Source organism: Budorcas taxicolor, chromosome 11 (assembly GCF_023091745.1).
Source record: "Budorcas taxicolor isolate Tak-1 chromosome 11, Takin1.1, whole genome shotgun sequence".
Lineage (NCBI taxonomy): Eukaryota > Metazoa > Chordata > Mammalia > Artiodactyla > Bovidae > Budorcas > Budorcas taxicolor.
The window spans coordinates 81,792,292-81,809,652 of NC_068920.1; the positions used below are offsets into that span (position 1 = coordinate 81,792,292).

Consider the following 17,361-nt stretch of genomic DNA (forward strand, 5'->3'; position numbering starts at 1 on the left):
TGATCCCATACAATGTATGTTAGATGGTGACTTGCTAAAAACTCTATACTGCTTTTGAGTCAAAGTCTTCCTGTAGTCTTCAAGGTTCTATGTGATTAAACCCACCCACCAACCCCTCCCACCCTTACCTGCCCCTCACTTTCTCTTTAACCTCTCATTCTCCCCATTACTCACTCTCCTCCAGCCACATGTGCTTTTCTGCTGTTCCTCAAACACATCAGGCACTCTCTTGCCACAGGGCCTTTGCAACGGCTGTTCCATATGCCTGGAACACTATTCCATGTCCTTTAAATATTTGCTCGAATCTCACATTTTCAGTGAAGCTGGAGCTGTTATAAGCAGAATGCAAAACATTTGCCCCCATCCTCCTATGTTCCCGTCACTACTCTATTTTTTCCCTGCAAGGTCCCTCCACTTATCTAGATTATCTTTGCTGGCTTATCTTTTGACCTAGCAAATAAATGACTTATTATGTCTATCATTTCTTATCTGTCTCCCCCACTAGATTTAAATCCTATGAGGGCAGGGATTTGCTTGGTTTGCTGATAGCTCCAAGGGCTGAGAAAGTGCCTTGGCAGATAGTAAGTTTGCAATGAATATTTACTGTATGAATACACAACAGATTACTGTCCCACTGGGCCCACTATGAGGTGCTCTGGGTAAAAGTCCCACGTATCACCTGTACCCCACTCACCCCACACTGACAGTGGACCTTGATAACTGAGCTAAGGTTACACATCTCACCCTAGCCAGAAAACAAGCTTTTGCTTCTATTTTGGAGAGGTGGGATTCACAAGGTGAGAACTGTCCCCCAAACGGAAACATTGTTCAAATGGTACCAAAGCAGCCATGAAGCTTTATTAGGCTATGGAAAAAAATCATATTTTTCATCAACTGTTTCCTTAAGAAGTGAACACAAAGGATGCATTTAAATAGGAATGAAGTGACAATGCTTTTAGGAAAAAACCAAAACTTTACTTTCCATCATGTTGGAGGATATTGGTTTAATTCATATTATTATTCCCACTGATGCTTTACATAATAAGGGACATAAAAAATGTACTGTGAATAAAAGTTCTTTTCATTTAAAATGGAGAAGAAAATTATAGATTCAAAAAATCAAGTTAAGTATCAAAAGAAGTTAATATCAAAAAGTAAAAGTTTCTATGTTTCAAAAAACCTGACAATGAAGATAGTATCAAATTTGTGGTGATTGAGATACATTTTATGGTGAGCCTCTGAAAACCTTGGCTTTGAAGTTGAAACTTCTGTTTAGAAAGAGTGTGGGCAGAACAGACCTATTCACATTTTGACAGAAGGGCAAGTTTAAGAGTCCTTTAGTTCAAATATCTGTTAATTATCCTCTGTCAGAAACACTCTTCAGAGTGTTAGACAGAAGTTCTTATGAAGAACAGGCATCCAGCAGCCACAACCCTGTTTTAGGGGAATCTGTTGACTTGGAACTCTCTGGCACTGTTAAGATCCCTGAAACCACTGCCTTCTACTCTGTTCAGCTGACATGTAAGGACTCAGTAGCAGCAGGCCGCTATCGCCCAGGGGAGTACGACTTCTTATACTTGGAGATGAGTGCGTCTGTTTTTCCAAGGCTCACTCTGTAGCAGTCCACTGGCACCAAAGAGCCAAGCGGTGGCATTCTGTCCAAGCACTCCTGGTTGCCGGCTACGAATGAGGATGACACTGGCTCTGATACAGCAGCTTTTCCTGCAGGAGTCAAGCACTCTTCGCCTCCAGGTTCCTCTGTGTGGCCGCCCTGGGAATTCAAAGGACTGCTACTCGCCTCACCACCCTTAAGGTGCCTGTGGTGATCTTCGCTGAGTAACAGCACGATGGTCCCGCCAACACGAAGCACTCTGGGACCAAAAAAAAAAAGCTAATTATTATGAGTATTTCTTTCTTTGTAGACAACAAACAATCCCACTTTGTTTAAAATATTTGGTGTTCTTAATTTGAAATTTAATTTTAGCCATTTAAATGTGAGAATTTTGATAATTAGGTAGTATCGTCCATAATGCATATTCATTATAGTAATTATGAAATCACTAGTACAAATCTGCTTTAATTATCTATTTTTACTCTATTTAAAAGGCAAGCCTCAAAGTAATTTGTAGTCACAGTTTAATAAGTGATTGTACAAAGGAAAAGGCAAATGAAAGGATCCTGAGGAATCTGAGTACATGAAAGGCAGCAGGCTGAACAACAGCAGAACAAAGTCCCCAGGAAGGAGTGAGGACGAAAACAAAGGGCGATAGGGAAGGCCCGGCAATGTCAGCCGGTGAGGAGGATTCACTTTCTCAGTCGCTTGACCAAAGTCTATACAGCACTTATATGGAAACAGTGATGAATGAGGACACACAGTCCCGAGTTGCTAAACAGATGACTGAACAGTGGGGGATAGTGGCAAGCAAAGACCTCAAGAGCATGTGTGGCAAACGCCACTATCAAGGCAAGGGTGAGGGCCTCTGGAAACACCTTAGGTGGGACCCAAACCTGGGCACTCAGAGTGGGGAAGACCCTCAGAGGGTGAGAATAGCTACAGTGGGTGTGAAGGACAAGCAGGAGTGAGCTGGGCCCAGGGACCGAGGGACTGGAGCAAGGGGGTGCTCGAGGCAGGGAATGTGGAGAGGAGGACGTACTGCAAGTAGTCCAGCTGGGGCGAACCAGAGCGGGCGGGACGAGGGGATGAAGAGCTCTGTCTGGAACATGCTGAGCAGGGGGCCAACAGACAGCTGGGCGCAGGGCCTGGAGCTTGTCAGAGAGGCCAGGGTTGGAGGTGGAGATCTGAGTTTCCCATAATAAATGGTAGATAAAGCCAGGTGGTGCTAGTGACAAAGGACCCACCTGCCAACGCTGGAGACATGAGAGGCAGGTTCGATCCCTGGATGGGAAAGATCCCCCGCAGGAGGAAATGGCAACCCACTCCAGTGTACTTGCCTGAGAAATCTCATGGACAGAGGAGCCGGGTGGGCTACAATCCATGGGGTCACAAAGAGTCTGACACAACTGAAGGAACTTAACAAACACAAAGCAGTAATGGGGGATGAGATCACCTAGGGTGGAAGAACAGAGAGGGGAGAGAAAAGGGGTCAAGGAACAGGGACTTAACATCCAAGGAAGGATGGAGAAGGAAGAGCCCATGAAACAGCCAAGGAAAAGGCCTAAACTATGGTGATAGCATGGAAGCCAGAAGAGCAGAGTTTCAGGACGGGAATGAACGGTCTCAGCAGTGTCAAATGCTACAGGACTAACAAGTGATAAGGATGTTAGTGACCCTGGGGCAGCACTCCTACTTGGGGCCAGGAGCCAGTACTGGTCTGCAGAGGCAAGGCAGGGGGTTGGAAGGTGAGGAGAGCAAGTGTAGACTTTTCTCTGAAGAAACCTGGTTGCAGAGGTTAAGAAACCAGGTGCCAGCTGGAGGACCAAGACTTAAAGGGAGCCCTGCCCCCACCACACCCAGCAATGAGGTCAGGAGCTGAAGCTGCTTTCCCTCATCTCAACCGTCCGCCAGTCTAAATGAGTCTGTCTGCAAAGGACATCACAGATTCTGTGCTTCACTTCATTCTATGCTCTCCTCTGCCCACACTACCGCAGCCTGACAGGTCTTATTTCCAAATCTGTCATCATCCCCCAACCTCCCCTTCTGAGTTTCCACACCAGACACAACTGGACATCCCTGCGAATCTCTCGACCATTAAACTTCAAGTAAACTCTCGACTCCCACTTGCCTGCTTCCCTTTGCTCACTGTGTGTTCCACAGACTGACCTCCCTTCTTCTTGCCTCAGGACATCCAGCTCTGCTGTTCTGGGGCACTGACACCCACTCCCTTGTGTGCTTCTCATCATTCAGGTCTCGGAGTTCAGATGCCTCCTTGGAGAGGCCTTTCCCTGAGCATCTATCTAAGGAAACCACTGCTGCTCTCTTCGTCACTCTCTGGCAAAAATGTCGTCTTTAGTGTTCACTGTATCTCTCATGATCTGAAATTATTCTGTTGATTTATTCATGATCTGTATTCCCATGCTGGAATGCCAGCCCCACATGGGCAAAAACTCTGTCCTGTTCACAGCCAGATCCCCACTGCCTAGTACAGTGTGTGAGTATGAAAGGCCACAAAAATGTCTGTGGAAGGGATAACTGGATCTGGAAAGAATAAGGAGGTGGACAGGTTGAAGGTAAGAAAGAAATAGTCAGAGAACAGTTCCTGAGGAGGCAGGAACCAAGGGGATAAACTCTTGCTACTGGGAGAGGAGGCAGCGAGATGACAGGTGTGGCTGGACACCAGGGGATAGAAACAAAAAACACAGGTATCTCTGAACACATATGAGAAAACACAATTAAGATAATAAATGAGATACAAGTTTTCACCTACCATATTAACAAAAATAAAAAGACTACCACACTCAAGATGGCAAGATTAGGAAAAAAATGAGTATTCCTAAAGACAAAAATTGATATAACTTTTTTGACAGTAGTTTAGCAATAATATGTCAAAGATATGAAATGTACGTAACCTTTGACCCAGCAATCTCAGAGCGAGGAAATTATTCTAAGATATAAGAGCAGAAGTTCTAGCATTAGTAGAGTAATAGGGACAATTAATGGCAAAGATGGCTAATATTTAGTAGTACCAAGGGCTTCCTCGGTGGCCCCAGTGGTAAAGAACCTGCTTGCCAATGCGGGAGATGCAAGAGATGCGAGTTGGATCCCCGGGTCAGGAAGATCCCCTGGAGGAGGGCGTGGCAACTGACTCCAGTATTCTTGCCTGGAGAATCCCATGGACAGAGGAGCCTGGCGGGCTACAATCCATAGGGTTGCCCAGAGTCAGACATGACTGAAGCAACTTAGCACGCACGCGTGTATTATGTGATGAATGTTGTTTTAAAAGCTTTGTTTATCATTGAATCCTTAGACTTCAAGTATATTCTGTTGCCATATCCATTTTGCAGATGAAGAAACAGAGGCACTGTGGTTTTAAATAACTTGCTCATTATAGTCAGTTTGATAAACTGTGCAAAGATGGCTCAGAATGTTATTCTTTATTAAAATGAAATGGTGGAAGTTACCTAAATACCCATCCCTAAGTTCTGTAGGCTACATAATGGTATATACATATAATGCAACCACTGTGGCAACCACTGAAAATTATCATGTACATTATAACAACTCATCAGAATGATTTATGACATATTCCTGAGTGGAAAAAACAAAGCAGATTATACAGTACAGTAAATTAAGGATGATCCTATTAATATAAAGTTGAAAACATCTATTTGTGTATGTGTACATGGAATGATGTCTAACAGGAAATTCAGCAATTAATTTATTATAACTTTTTTCACATAATGGAAGAAAATAAAGGAAAAATCACCTGGACTCCTGCTACTCAGAGGTGACCATTTTTGATAAAATGTCCTTCTAAGCATCTTTCCACGTTCATATATACATAAATTTCTTACTAAGAAAGCTATTCAGAAATTATAAAGCAATATGTCTCAAACTGTATCCCTCTAAAACACTAATATAGTATGAGAGATTATTTCGTATATATATAAAAAAGAAACCAGCTAGAATTATGTGGTCAATAAGCTGGGGAAGCTCTGTATCAAACAACATAAAAGAGATTTCTCTTTTACATGTGAACCTGCAAGACACAAACACCCAACTTATTTGAACTTGGATGGCATCAGGCCTTAACCTTCTACTACTCATCTCTATGCTGAACAGTCTGGTATATTCATTGTTTTTTGAACATGCTTTTTGCTTCATTATTCCCCAAGAAATACTTGTTGAATATCTGTATGTATAAAACATGGTGTGGTCTCCTTTTTCATTCTTTGCAAATTTCTAAATTTCACTGAGATCATGCTTCTTCCATGAATCCACCTCAAATCTTCTGGGCATTTAGTGACTTCTTCCTTCAAGCCAAACAAGTTAAATTTCTAATTTTGCTCATCTGGTTGAGAAGAAAGCTCAAATATTATACTTCTCTGTATTTCTCCTTTGCATACATGAGATTGTTACTGCTGAAGTAAATTAAGGAGGAAATAATTGAGCTCAGAGTGCAGTGCTCACACCACCAGAGCAATCATCTGTTGGACAATTTAAAATTCTGATCACACGTTCTTTCTTGAAGAATCCAGTGCTCTGTTACACGCAGGACCCAATATTTCCATTGCCTATTATAAACATGTTTATTTTGTATTTTTTCTTATTTTTAATATAATTCCCCTCCATTCCCTTCCACTTTATATCTAGAGCCTAAACACTGGTAAGTCATTGGGAAAAAAGTTATGTGTACTTTAGATATATTTATGTATATCCCCACCTATTTCTCAAAAGCACTAGAACTGTTCTACACTGAAAAATCAGGTCTGAGCTAACAGTTACTGAGCGCTTTCAAGGCACCTAGCACTGTCCTTGCCTCCCTGGTGGCTCAGCTGGTAAAGAATCCGCCTGCAATGCGGGAGGCCTGGGTTTGATCCCGGGCTTGAGAAGATCCCCTGGAGAAGGGAACAGCTCTAGTATTCTGGCCTAGAAAATTAGCACTGTCCTAAAGAGCTTTAAGTCTACTGACTCCTTAGGCCAGCGCCACCAAGTAGGTACTATTATTTAAAGATGAGGCACAGGGTGATTGAGCAATGTGCCTATGACAGAAATGACAGAAGAACTATTGAGTATTCTGACTCCAGAGACTATGCTCTTCACCACTGCATTACAATATATGGCCTGTATAAAAGCTCAAACCAGAAAAAGTCAAAGGTCAAACCATAAAGGCTGAGGGCATGTGGCAAGGAAGCTTGGTCATACATAGAGGCCAGGAATGTTCCTTATGTCCATAAGCATAATTATTTTTTCTAAATTTTGTTTGTTTAAAAAATTTTTTGCTTTTTAAATTTTCAGTGTTGTGTTGGTTTCTACCATATGATTTGAATCAGCTGTGATTATAAATACATCCTTTCCCTCTAGAGCTTCCCTCCCTATTCCATCACAGAGCACCAGACTGCGCTCCGTGTTACACAGCAACTTCTCACCAGCGATCCATTTTACACATGATAGTGTATATATATTGATACTACTTTTTCCATTTATCCTACTCTCTCCCTCCCCGACCGTGTCCGTAAGCCCATTCTCTACATTTTCATCTCCATTCCTTCCTTGCAAATAGGTTCATCAGTACCATTTTTCTTTCTGGGAGGCAACTGAATTACACGGGAAATCTTGAATGTCTTCCTGATTCTCGCGTAAATATTTAAATTTCCTGAAACAATGTGGGTGTGGTCATATCTGTTAGTTTCATTTTCAGTTACTTAGAATAAAAATCAAAACTGACCGAGAGAAAGTCAGGCTGGTCTGATTTTACTAGTGATGAAAGGACAGTCTACTCCAAACACTGCCCTCCAGTGACTTGTGAAGGTGTTTAAAACACACAGCACTAGATCAACAGGTAGGCTAAGCTGCCACCTCTAGTGGAAAGTTCCAGGTTGGGTGGAAAGCTTCATATTAAGTGTAGCATGCTCTTACAGTAGTATCTCACCACGGGCTAGCTTAATAGTACAACTGGTAAGTTACCTTGCTAGGCACAAAGGCTGTGGTTATTAATTCTCGGGGTACCACAGAATCACCTTGGGAGATACTAAGAAATACTGGATGCCCAGGTTCTACCCTGGACTGATTAAATCAAAGTGTCAGTGAGCAGGAGTGGAGAATGGGTATCAGTGTTTCTCAGAAGCTCCTGAAATGGTGTTAATATGAAATCAGCATTGCAAAATCTTGAGGGGAATGCTCCATCAAGCAGAAGGGGATACAGGAGCTCAGGAAATGTCTGAGTTACAGGTGCTGAGACCCCAGGTGACGTCATAACTCAGGTAACTGTGGAAAAGGGTTACATACAGGCTCCCAACCATGTACTATGTTGTCCTGCACCGTCAAACACTCAGTTGAGACAATTTAATACAAACTGACCCCTTATCCATGTTCCTTCATTCCTCTGTGTGTTCTAGGCTCTCTCCTTTATCAACCGAAATGATTAGGAAAATTCATATTCAGGTCTCACTGTTTGAACCTCTCAAAGAAACACTTTCACGTCACTGCATTATACTCCCTGGGGTTGACCTTAGAAGCATTACATGACTAGTACTCCCGCATTTTCATTTCACACCAACAATGCAGGCATCCGTTCTATATGACTGAATGTTTCCTATGTAAATTCGGTCCTGTTGCTCAGTAGCTCTGTGATCTTGAGAAGGATAATATTTCTGGGTTCTGTTTTCTCTCCTGTAAAATGTGGGGGATTAACACATAGGAGGCAGGGTTGGGGGGAGAATTAGAAGTAAATGTGTAAATTAACTAGCTCAGTGACTGAAATATATGTCACTATTTTAGATTTTCAAATTTTTGGCTGTAATGAAAAATTATTATCTTTTCCTGAATAAAACTTATATTATGATGATATAGAATAACTATATCAAGTTTATAACTATATAAACTTCTGATTTGAAATCTTAGAAAATTAAGCTATAAAAACACGAGGAAATTACTAAAATGTAATCAAATCTTAACTGAAAAGCTACAATACATTTTGGTTAAATGCCCCATGGCTCAAAGATTTTGGAAAGACACTCAACAACTTACCTTTCCATCTCCTGCAGAGTCCTTTTGATGTCTTTTCCTAACTTAAACTTTTTTCCAAATGGAATATCAGAAATAATAATATCAACACTTTCTGAAGGCAACGGCAATTCTGAAATACAAAAATGAGAAAATTCTATTACAGTAAGTTCAAACATTTATAACTTAAATATGAGAAAACTGAAGTACATAGGATTATTTTTGCATACTGAATAAAATTTAAGGCTTTAATATTGTTTCTAAGGAGTGACAAGATCCTGAAGGCTTTCAGAATCACTAAAAATAGATGTTACAATTGTTGTATTTTGTTTTTTGAAAAGTGGTTTTTCAAGTGTAATAAAATATGACATAAGTTAAGCAGAATTTTAAATTAACCAGAAAATTTAACTCTTCAAAAATATTACATGAGAAGAAAATTGCTAGATCCAAGAAGAAATATATTAGGATGCCTAGAAAAACCTTTTACAAAATTATACCCTATAACTTTCATTTTTCTTTTCATGATCATATATAAAATCCATTTGTAGATCTATTTGTTTTTAAGAAAAGTGACCGATAGGTTTCATTGTATTTTTAATGGCAACCCCAAAGGTTAAGAACATCCACTTAAGTCCTAAGACTAGAGAAAAAGTTAAACAATCAAGAAAATGACATCACTAAAACAAAATATAGTGTTTGACTATCAAATCTAAATTTCTTTCTCAACTTTACATTTTACTCTCAGAAATTAATTCAGTCAGTTCAGTTCGGTTCAGTCGCTCAGTCGTGTCCGACTCTTTGCGACCCCATGAATCGCAGCACGCCAGGCCTCCCTGTCCATCACCAACTCCCAGGGTTCACTCCAATTCATATCCAGCGAGTCAGTGATGCCATCCAGCCATCTCATCCTCTGTCGTCCCCTTCTCCTCCTGCCCCTAATCCCTCCCAGCATCAGAGTCTTTTCCAATGAGTCTTCGTATGAGGTGGCCAAAGTACTGGAGTTTCAGGCTTCAGCATCATTCCTTCCGAAGAACACCCAGGGCTGATCTCCTTTAGAATGGACTGGTTGGATCTCCTTGCAATTACCACAAGGTAACACACCCAATCTTAACTTCCACATTTTCTGAATATACTTTACACTTTGCACTCTTTATACTTCTACTACCACCATCTAAATTTAAATAATTATTTAAATTTCAGACAGCACCTAATTCTATAAAGTACAATAGAATTTAAATAATCTTTACTATTCTGAATACAAATTTTTGTTGGCAGGAAATTTAAAAACAAAACAAAAAAATCCTGTTATCTGAGAAAGTCTAATGAATGAACATTTGCTAATAAAAGAAAGAGTGGGTTGTTAGAAAACAAGTAATGGGATACTATTTTGTTAGAACTAGGCAGAAAATCTTTTTTTTCCCCAACATCATGGTGGCTCAGACGGTAAAGAATTCGCCTGCATTCAGGAGATCCGGGTTCAGTACCTGGGTCCACAAGATCCCCTGGAGAAGCGAATGGCAACCCACTCCAGCATTCTTGCCTGGAGAAACCCCATGAACAGAGGAGCCTGGTGGGCTACAGTCTATGGGGTCGCAAAGATTCGGAAATGACTAGTGACTATCACTTTCACTTTCTTTTTTCATTTAGTTTTAGGGTATTGATATAGAGTGGGGATTCCCAGGTGGCTCAGTGGTAAAGAGTCTGCTTGCTGACACAAGAGATGTGGGTTCTATCCCTGGGTTGAAAAGATTCCCTGGAGGAGGAAATGACAACCCAATCCAGTATTCTTGCCTGGGAAATCCCATGGACAGAGGAGCCTGGTGGGCTATAGTCCATGGGACTGCAAGGAATCAGACGTGACTGAGCAAACTGAACATGCACACACTGATACAGGACACATCCACTTGAATACTGTAACTACTCTTGTAAAACTACGAAAGACAATGAGCAAACATGGTTATCAAACGTTTATACATGAGGAACCAGGCAGTAATCTACCCTTGAGATTGAGCCCAAGTCTTTTGCTTACATAAACACACAACAAACATGAGTTGCCCATCTTCCAGTTTGGATTTTTTCCCCCTTCTTGTTAGTCTATTTTCATTTGCAATTTTTCTACTCTGTATTGTAATTTATGAAACTGCTTTAAATCATTTTAGATGATGAAGGAATAAACATCACTGAGAGAGAAGAGAGTAATCTTTTACACAGAATCAGTGTCATCTTCCAATAATACAACAGAAAATAATCTGAGCTTTTGTGCAGGCTCTGGTGTCAGCTTGCATTTGGCTCTGCCACTTACCAGCTGTGCAACTTTGAGAAATTATTGCTTTACTTTTCTCATCTGTAAAATGGGATAAGAGTACCTATCTCAGAAGTTAACATGTGAGGAACCTACAGAAAGTATCAACAGACACTGCCTGGCACACAGTGAGCAGTCAGTAATTGTCAGCTGTTGTCAGTATTTACAGGACAAGGTCCTCTCTAGTGTGTATAAGGAGATGACAGCCAGGTGGAGCCAGTGGGTCAGAATCCTTCCAGGAAGCTCTGCAGAACTTAGCAATTCCTTCTCATGTTTCCTCAAAGACCTAGTGGGACTGCTACTTCCAGATGGGTCTCTTTCCAACTTGCCTTTCCCTTAGCAGTGGTTCTCAACGTGCAGTCCCTGGAGAAGCACCATCAGTATCACCTGGAACTATAAATGCGAAATCTTGGGCCCTACAACCAACCTTGATATTTAGTGTGGATCAGAATCAACTGAAGGGCCTGGTAGAATGCAAACTGCTGGCCCCACTTCCAGAGATGCTGATGCATAAACTCCTAAAATCACGAGCACCTGACCCATAAAAGTCAACACACAGTAAAATCTTTTAAATTATTAAATGTTTGAATTGCTTGTGAACAGAGTTTGTAACTAAGGAGATAGAATTCTGAAATAGAAACATAGCTTAAAACAAACAAGCAAAAAAATCATCTTTTTTACATCTCTGCAGGATGATTCAAAAACATGAAAAAAAGGTAAAAGACTGCTATGTCTTGAATAAAACTGTCCTATTTACTCCCTCCTTCTGGGGATAAGTTTGAGTAAGAACTGCTTAAAACCAGGATATAGCCCTAAGGTATCTTCTCCCCCAAAGTTTTAAGAGCCTTTAAAATAACTTTCATGTATATGTGTAGACAAGAGACTGGGTAAACTCAGAACTTTTACAAGGTTGAGCACATCCTTTTTATATTTTCTTTCATTGTACTTTGTTATTCTTTCCATCATCTAGGTTTATAAGAATGGCATTCTGTCTTCTAATTCTCAGTTGCTCAAATAGTTGTATTTTTGATTCAATCCTCATGACCGGTCATTTCACCTTGGCTTTCTCTATTCCTCAGTTGGTTCCTCTCTTAAATGTCTGGGTTTTATTAATTTTTAATACTTTTTCCCCCTCTGACATGCTTGTTAGTGAAACGTTGCCTGAACTTTTTATATTTGAAAGTATCTTTGTACTAAAATGACATCTTGGTTGAACATGGTATTTCTGGGTCCCACTTTGCCTTAGTAACCTTGTAAGTAGCCACTATTTCATTGGCTATTGCTCTATGACTTTGTTTCCATCGTGGATAGATTTTGAAGTTTACTGCATTAGATTATGTCTTTTCTTTGTATGATTGCTGCTGGTGAAATTTTTCTCTATCTTTCTCTTTATACTATTCTTTTTGATTTCATAAAAGGGAATACAAATACTTCAATGAAGCTGAAATTTCAATGTGTATTGCTAATTCAGAAGTCCATAATTAGTCTTGAATATGCAAAATGTAGTTTGGCATCTGGGAGATAATTTTAAAGTGCTGTTGCCAGTTTTGTTTCTAATGACTGCAATTTATCAAAAACTTTAAAGACTTAAAAGTTTTTTTGCACTCCATTTGTTGAATTCTTTGATTACAGATTTCCAATGAAGTCTGAGAAAAATGCAACTACCATTAGGCAACTTGTTTATTTAAAAAAGTTTATAGCACAATTATAAGATACTCTGACTAGGTACATCAGCCATCAGTACATCTTCAAAAATTTAAATTTTTAAGAAAACTGAAGTATAGTTGATTTACAATGTTGTGCCAATCTCTGCTATATAGCAAAGTAACTCAGTTATACATGTACAGTTCTTTGTTTATATTCTTTTCCATTATAGTTTATCCCAGGAGATTGAATACAGCTCCCTGTGGCATACAGTAGGACCTTGTTGTTTATCTATTCTAAATGTAATAGTTCACATCTACCAACTCCAAACTCCCAGTCCATCCTACTCCCTCATCTCTTCCCCTTGGCAGTCACAAGTCTGATCTCCCTGCCTATGAGTCTGTTTTTGTTTTGTGGATAGGAAGATTGTTTTTTGTTTTGTTCATTTGTGCCATATTTTAAGAGTCCACATATAAGTGATATTATATGGTATTTGTCTAACTTACTTCACTTAGTACAATAATCTCTAGCTGCACCCACGTTGCTGCAAGTGGCAGTATTTCATCTTTTTTACGGCTGAGCAGTGTTCTGTTACACACACACACACACACACGGCTGAGCTGTATTCCATTACACACACACACACACACACACACACACACACACACACACACGTATGTACCACATCTTTTTTACCTATTCATCTGCTGATGGACATTTAGGTTGTCTCCAAATTCTGCCTATTGTGAATAGTGCTGCTATCAACCTTCAGGTGCATGCATCTCTTTGAATTATACTTTTGTCCGAGTATATATGCCCAGTAGTGCGATTGGTGGATCATATAATAATTCTATTTTTAGTTTTCTGAGGAACCTCCCTACTGTTTTCCACAGTGACCGCACCAACTTAACATTCCCACCAATGGTGGAGGGAGGGTTCCCTTTTCTCCACACATTCTCTAACATTTGTTATTTGTAGACTTTTTAATGAAGGCCATTCTGACCAGTGTGAGGTGGTACCTAATTGTAGTTTTGATTTGTATTTCTTTAATATTTAGTGATGCTGAGCATCTTTTCATATGCCTATTGGCCATCTATCCTCTAGAGAAATGTTTATTAAGGTATTCTGTTCTTTTTTTTTTTTCTTGGATTGGGTTTTTTTTTTTTTTTTGTGGTTGGTGTATGAGCTGTTTATATATTTTGGAGATAAAGCACTTGTTGGATGCATCATTTACAAATATTTCTCTCATTTTGTAGGTGGTCTTTTTGTGTTCTTTTCTCTGTGCCAAAGCTTATAAGTTTGGTTAAGTCCCTTTGCTAATTTTTATTTCTATTGCCTGGGAGATTGGGCCAAGAAAACAGTGATACGATTTATGTTGGGGAATGCTTTGCCTATGCTCTCTTCTAGGATGGGAGTTTTATGGTATTATATCTTTTTTTTTTTTGATTGGAGGATAACTGCTTTACAGTGTTGTGTTGGTTTCTGCTGTACAACAATGCGAATCAGTCACAACTATACAGATATCTTGTCCCTCTTAAGCCTCTCTCCCACCTCCAGTGTTATGTTTGTCTTTAAGCCATTTTGAGTTTATTTTTGTGCACAGTATGAGGATGTGTTTTAACTTCATTGATTTAAACGCAGCTGTCCAACTTTTCCAATACCACTTGCTAAAGAGACTGTCTTTTTCCCATTTTAAACTCAGATTAAACATTTTAAAACCCAACAAATGACGGGCAAACAAAAAAGCATGTACTGTCAGGCTGAATTGCTTTTTTTGCATTCAACCATCTTTACAGATAGCCTACAGTTCAGTTATTCTGTGTATATTAAAAATTTTTTTTAAGTCTATTATTTTGATAACTTGAGTTACTATTTCAATTCAGAACATCACATCTTGTTTGGAGGTAATTATGAATTATGTAGGTACTATGTCAAATTCTAAGTACATTTGTGTGTCATAGATTTCTTTATTTAATAAGAACATTAATCTTCACCAGGATTCTGTGGTCTACCAATGCATAAACAGACAGATGCAGTGCTGAGCTGAATCTATAGTAGCGTTCACAATAACGAAAGATGTTTCATCTCTGACAGAAAAAAAATTCCTAAATTTCCAAGAATTGGGAGGGGATAGGAATACTAAACCATTACTGGAATTGACTTAGCTAATTTTCTTTTTGAAGGATCTGGTAACACTGATACAAAACTGGTAACATTTAACTTTCTGCAGAGGTCTTCTGCTAATGGAGCCAATGTATTAATAGCTATAGCTTCATTTTGTTTATATACATAAGAAAATTTGGAATTGAAAATGAAAAAAATTAATTTAGAAGAGTGCTCATTTGATCTAAATGAAAAGCCATGCTTCACAGAGTGATAGTTAAATGCATTTCTTTCTGTTGCATCTGATAAACACTTAATTTTGGCTTGCTCGCCTTAAAATAATGACTAAGTTTTGAAGTAAATGCTGCTGCTAAGTCGCTTCAGTCGTGTCCAACTCTGTGCGACCCCATAGACAGCAGCCCACCAGACTCCCCTGTCCCTGGGATTCTCCAGCCAAGAACACTGGAGTGGGTTGCCATTTCCTTCTCCAATGCATGAAAGTGAAAAGTGAAAGTGAAGTCGCTCCTAGCGACTAGTGAAGTGTCCGACTCCTAGCGACCCCATGGACTACAGCCTACCAGGCTCCTCTGTCCATGGGATTTTCCAGGCAAGAATACTGGAGTGGGTCGCCATTGCCTTCTCCGGAAGTAAATGCTAGATGCCTCTATAAACAAGTTTATTTCATTTGGTTACTCCTATCATCACGGCCCTCACAGCGCATGATAAAAGTAAATAAACATTTTATTCTAGTTGTATGTTCATCATCAGCTTTCTTGAGAAACAGAAACTCAGTATATAATTTTTCACTAAATATGCACTTTTAAAACCTTATCGCTACTGAAAGAGTTTGTTACAGAACAGTGTTACCAAACAAAGGGATTTATAGCATATGATATATGATAAAGCCACTGTAGCAAAAACACTCAAATTCTCTAAGGTGGGCTTCTCACTCCCTATTTCCCACACATATCTCACAGACACCCAACCTATCACTTCTCACATTTCCCCTGACTTCCCAGATGCCAGGGCAGCCGGGCAGCTTCATGAATTGTGCAGAATATTGTGTGAACCACAACACACCTGGTAGAACGCCAACTTTTCTGCTTCCCTTACCAGCCCAACTACCCCAAAAAATGATGAGAACTAGCTGTCTTCAAGTTACCTCTTCCCGTTCTCTCCAGATCCCGTTCAGGCAGGCAAGCCTTTGTTCCTGCTGCTCCACGGAACCAGTTAGGCCTGAGTTTTGTTCCATGGAACCGGTCAAGCCTGAGTTTTGCTTCACCAATCAGCAGCATCTGACACAGCTGCTCATTCTTGCTCAGATTCTCTCTTACTTTCTCATCCCTGGTTGTTCCTTTTACTAGATTCTCACCCTCCAGAACTCTAAGCATTTCATCCTCAGAGAAAGCCTCTCTCTTCTCTATTTGTGCTCATTTCCTCGGTGATCTCATGGATGTAAATGTTATCTAGACTAGTGACGTGTACCCCTAAACTCCAGATTTGTATGTTGACTATCTACCTTGAGATCTTAATGGTTCTTAATCACCATGTGGAACTGAACAGGCCCCCAACTCTTAACTTGTTCCTCCTGGAGTTTTCCTCAACTCAGTAAACGGCAATGGCACGCTCTAGCTGTTCAAGCCAGAAAGCTTAGTCATCCTGGTTCTTTTCCTCACATTTAATCCACTAACAAATCCTGTTGGCTCTACCTTCAATATGTATATACATATACATATATGGGTGTGTGTATATATATATATCTGACCTCTTTTCAACACCTCCACTAATACCACTTTGTCCCAAGCCACCACCATTTGCCTGGATTATTGCAATAGTCTTGCAACTAGTCTCTTTGTTTCCATCCTTGCTCTACTATTGTCTGTTCTTAACAGACAATAAAAAGACTAATCTTTTTAAAAGCTAGGATTTATTTGGCTACTAAGTATAATAGAAAACTTAAAAAAAAACCCAAAACTTTTCTTTATTAACAATTGAGCACTTAATGCTTGTTTTTAAAGTGAAATCTTATGGGAAATACCCAAAACATGAGAACTGATGAAAGTGGAGCTGGTACAGCAGCGATGCTCTGATGGACAAATTAGTACTTCCTTTCTCACGCAACCAAGGCACTTTTGAGACTGTAAAGGGTTGGAAAAACCACTGCTCTGGAACAATTTATAGAGCTTTTCCATTTTTCTTGAAGATCTCAAAAAACCCCCCAGCTTTCTTAAAGAAGTGTATATGAAAACTTGATTTCAATCTAATCATCCCTCAGCTTCCTCTAGAAACTTGTGTTGTACACAGAGTCCACTTAAAAACCTCGACAGAAAGATTGAAAAGACAGTCACTGGCAGCAAACAATTATGAAACTTCAACCAACAATACAATTTCTTCTTTGAGGCTACTTTATTATGCATTTATAGAAAAGTTATCCTAATATTTTGTCAACAATACATTTCTACTACTTTTCTACTATAATAGAACAATTTTTTTTTTTTAACAATATACTGTTTCTCTAGATTACAGGGACTTATCTATCACCTATTCTCACTGTGCCAAGAGAATATGATTTTCTTAGCTGAGAATTAAATGTGGTCACTTTTAAGGGAGAAAGGCACACTGAAGGAAAGATAGGAGGAATGTGAGGCTTCTCTCAGTCTAAATACCATGGGTGTTAGTAAAATATTAT

At 39.6% G+C, this 17,361-nt stretch overlaps 1 protein-coding gene across 1 annotated transcript in view; it reads right to left on the reverse strand.

The window, feature by feature from the left end:
- Window positions 1-1,098: 1,098 nt before the first annotated feature.
- THUMPD2 (THUMP domain containing 2) overlaps window positions 1,099-17,361 on the reverse strand; it is a 38,193-nt gene continuing 21,930 nt past the window's right edge. The window contains exons 9-10 of the mRNA XM_052648910.1: window positions 8,648-8,756; window positions 1,099-1,871 (exon numbers count right to left, since the gene is read on the reverse strand). Coding sequence (XP_052504870.1) covers window positions 1,547-1,871; window positions 8,648-8,756 — 434 coding nt within the window. The 3' untranslated portion in view covers window positions 1,099-1,546. The remainder of the gene's footprint in view (window positions 1,872-8,647; window positions 8,757-17,361) is intronic.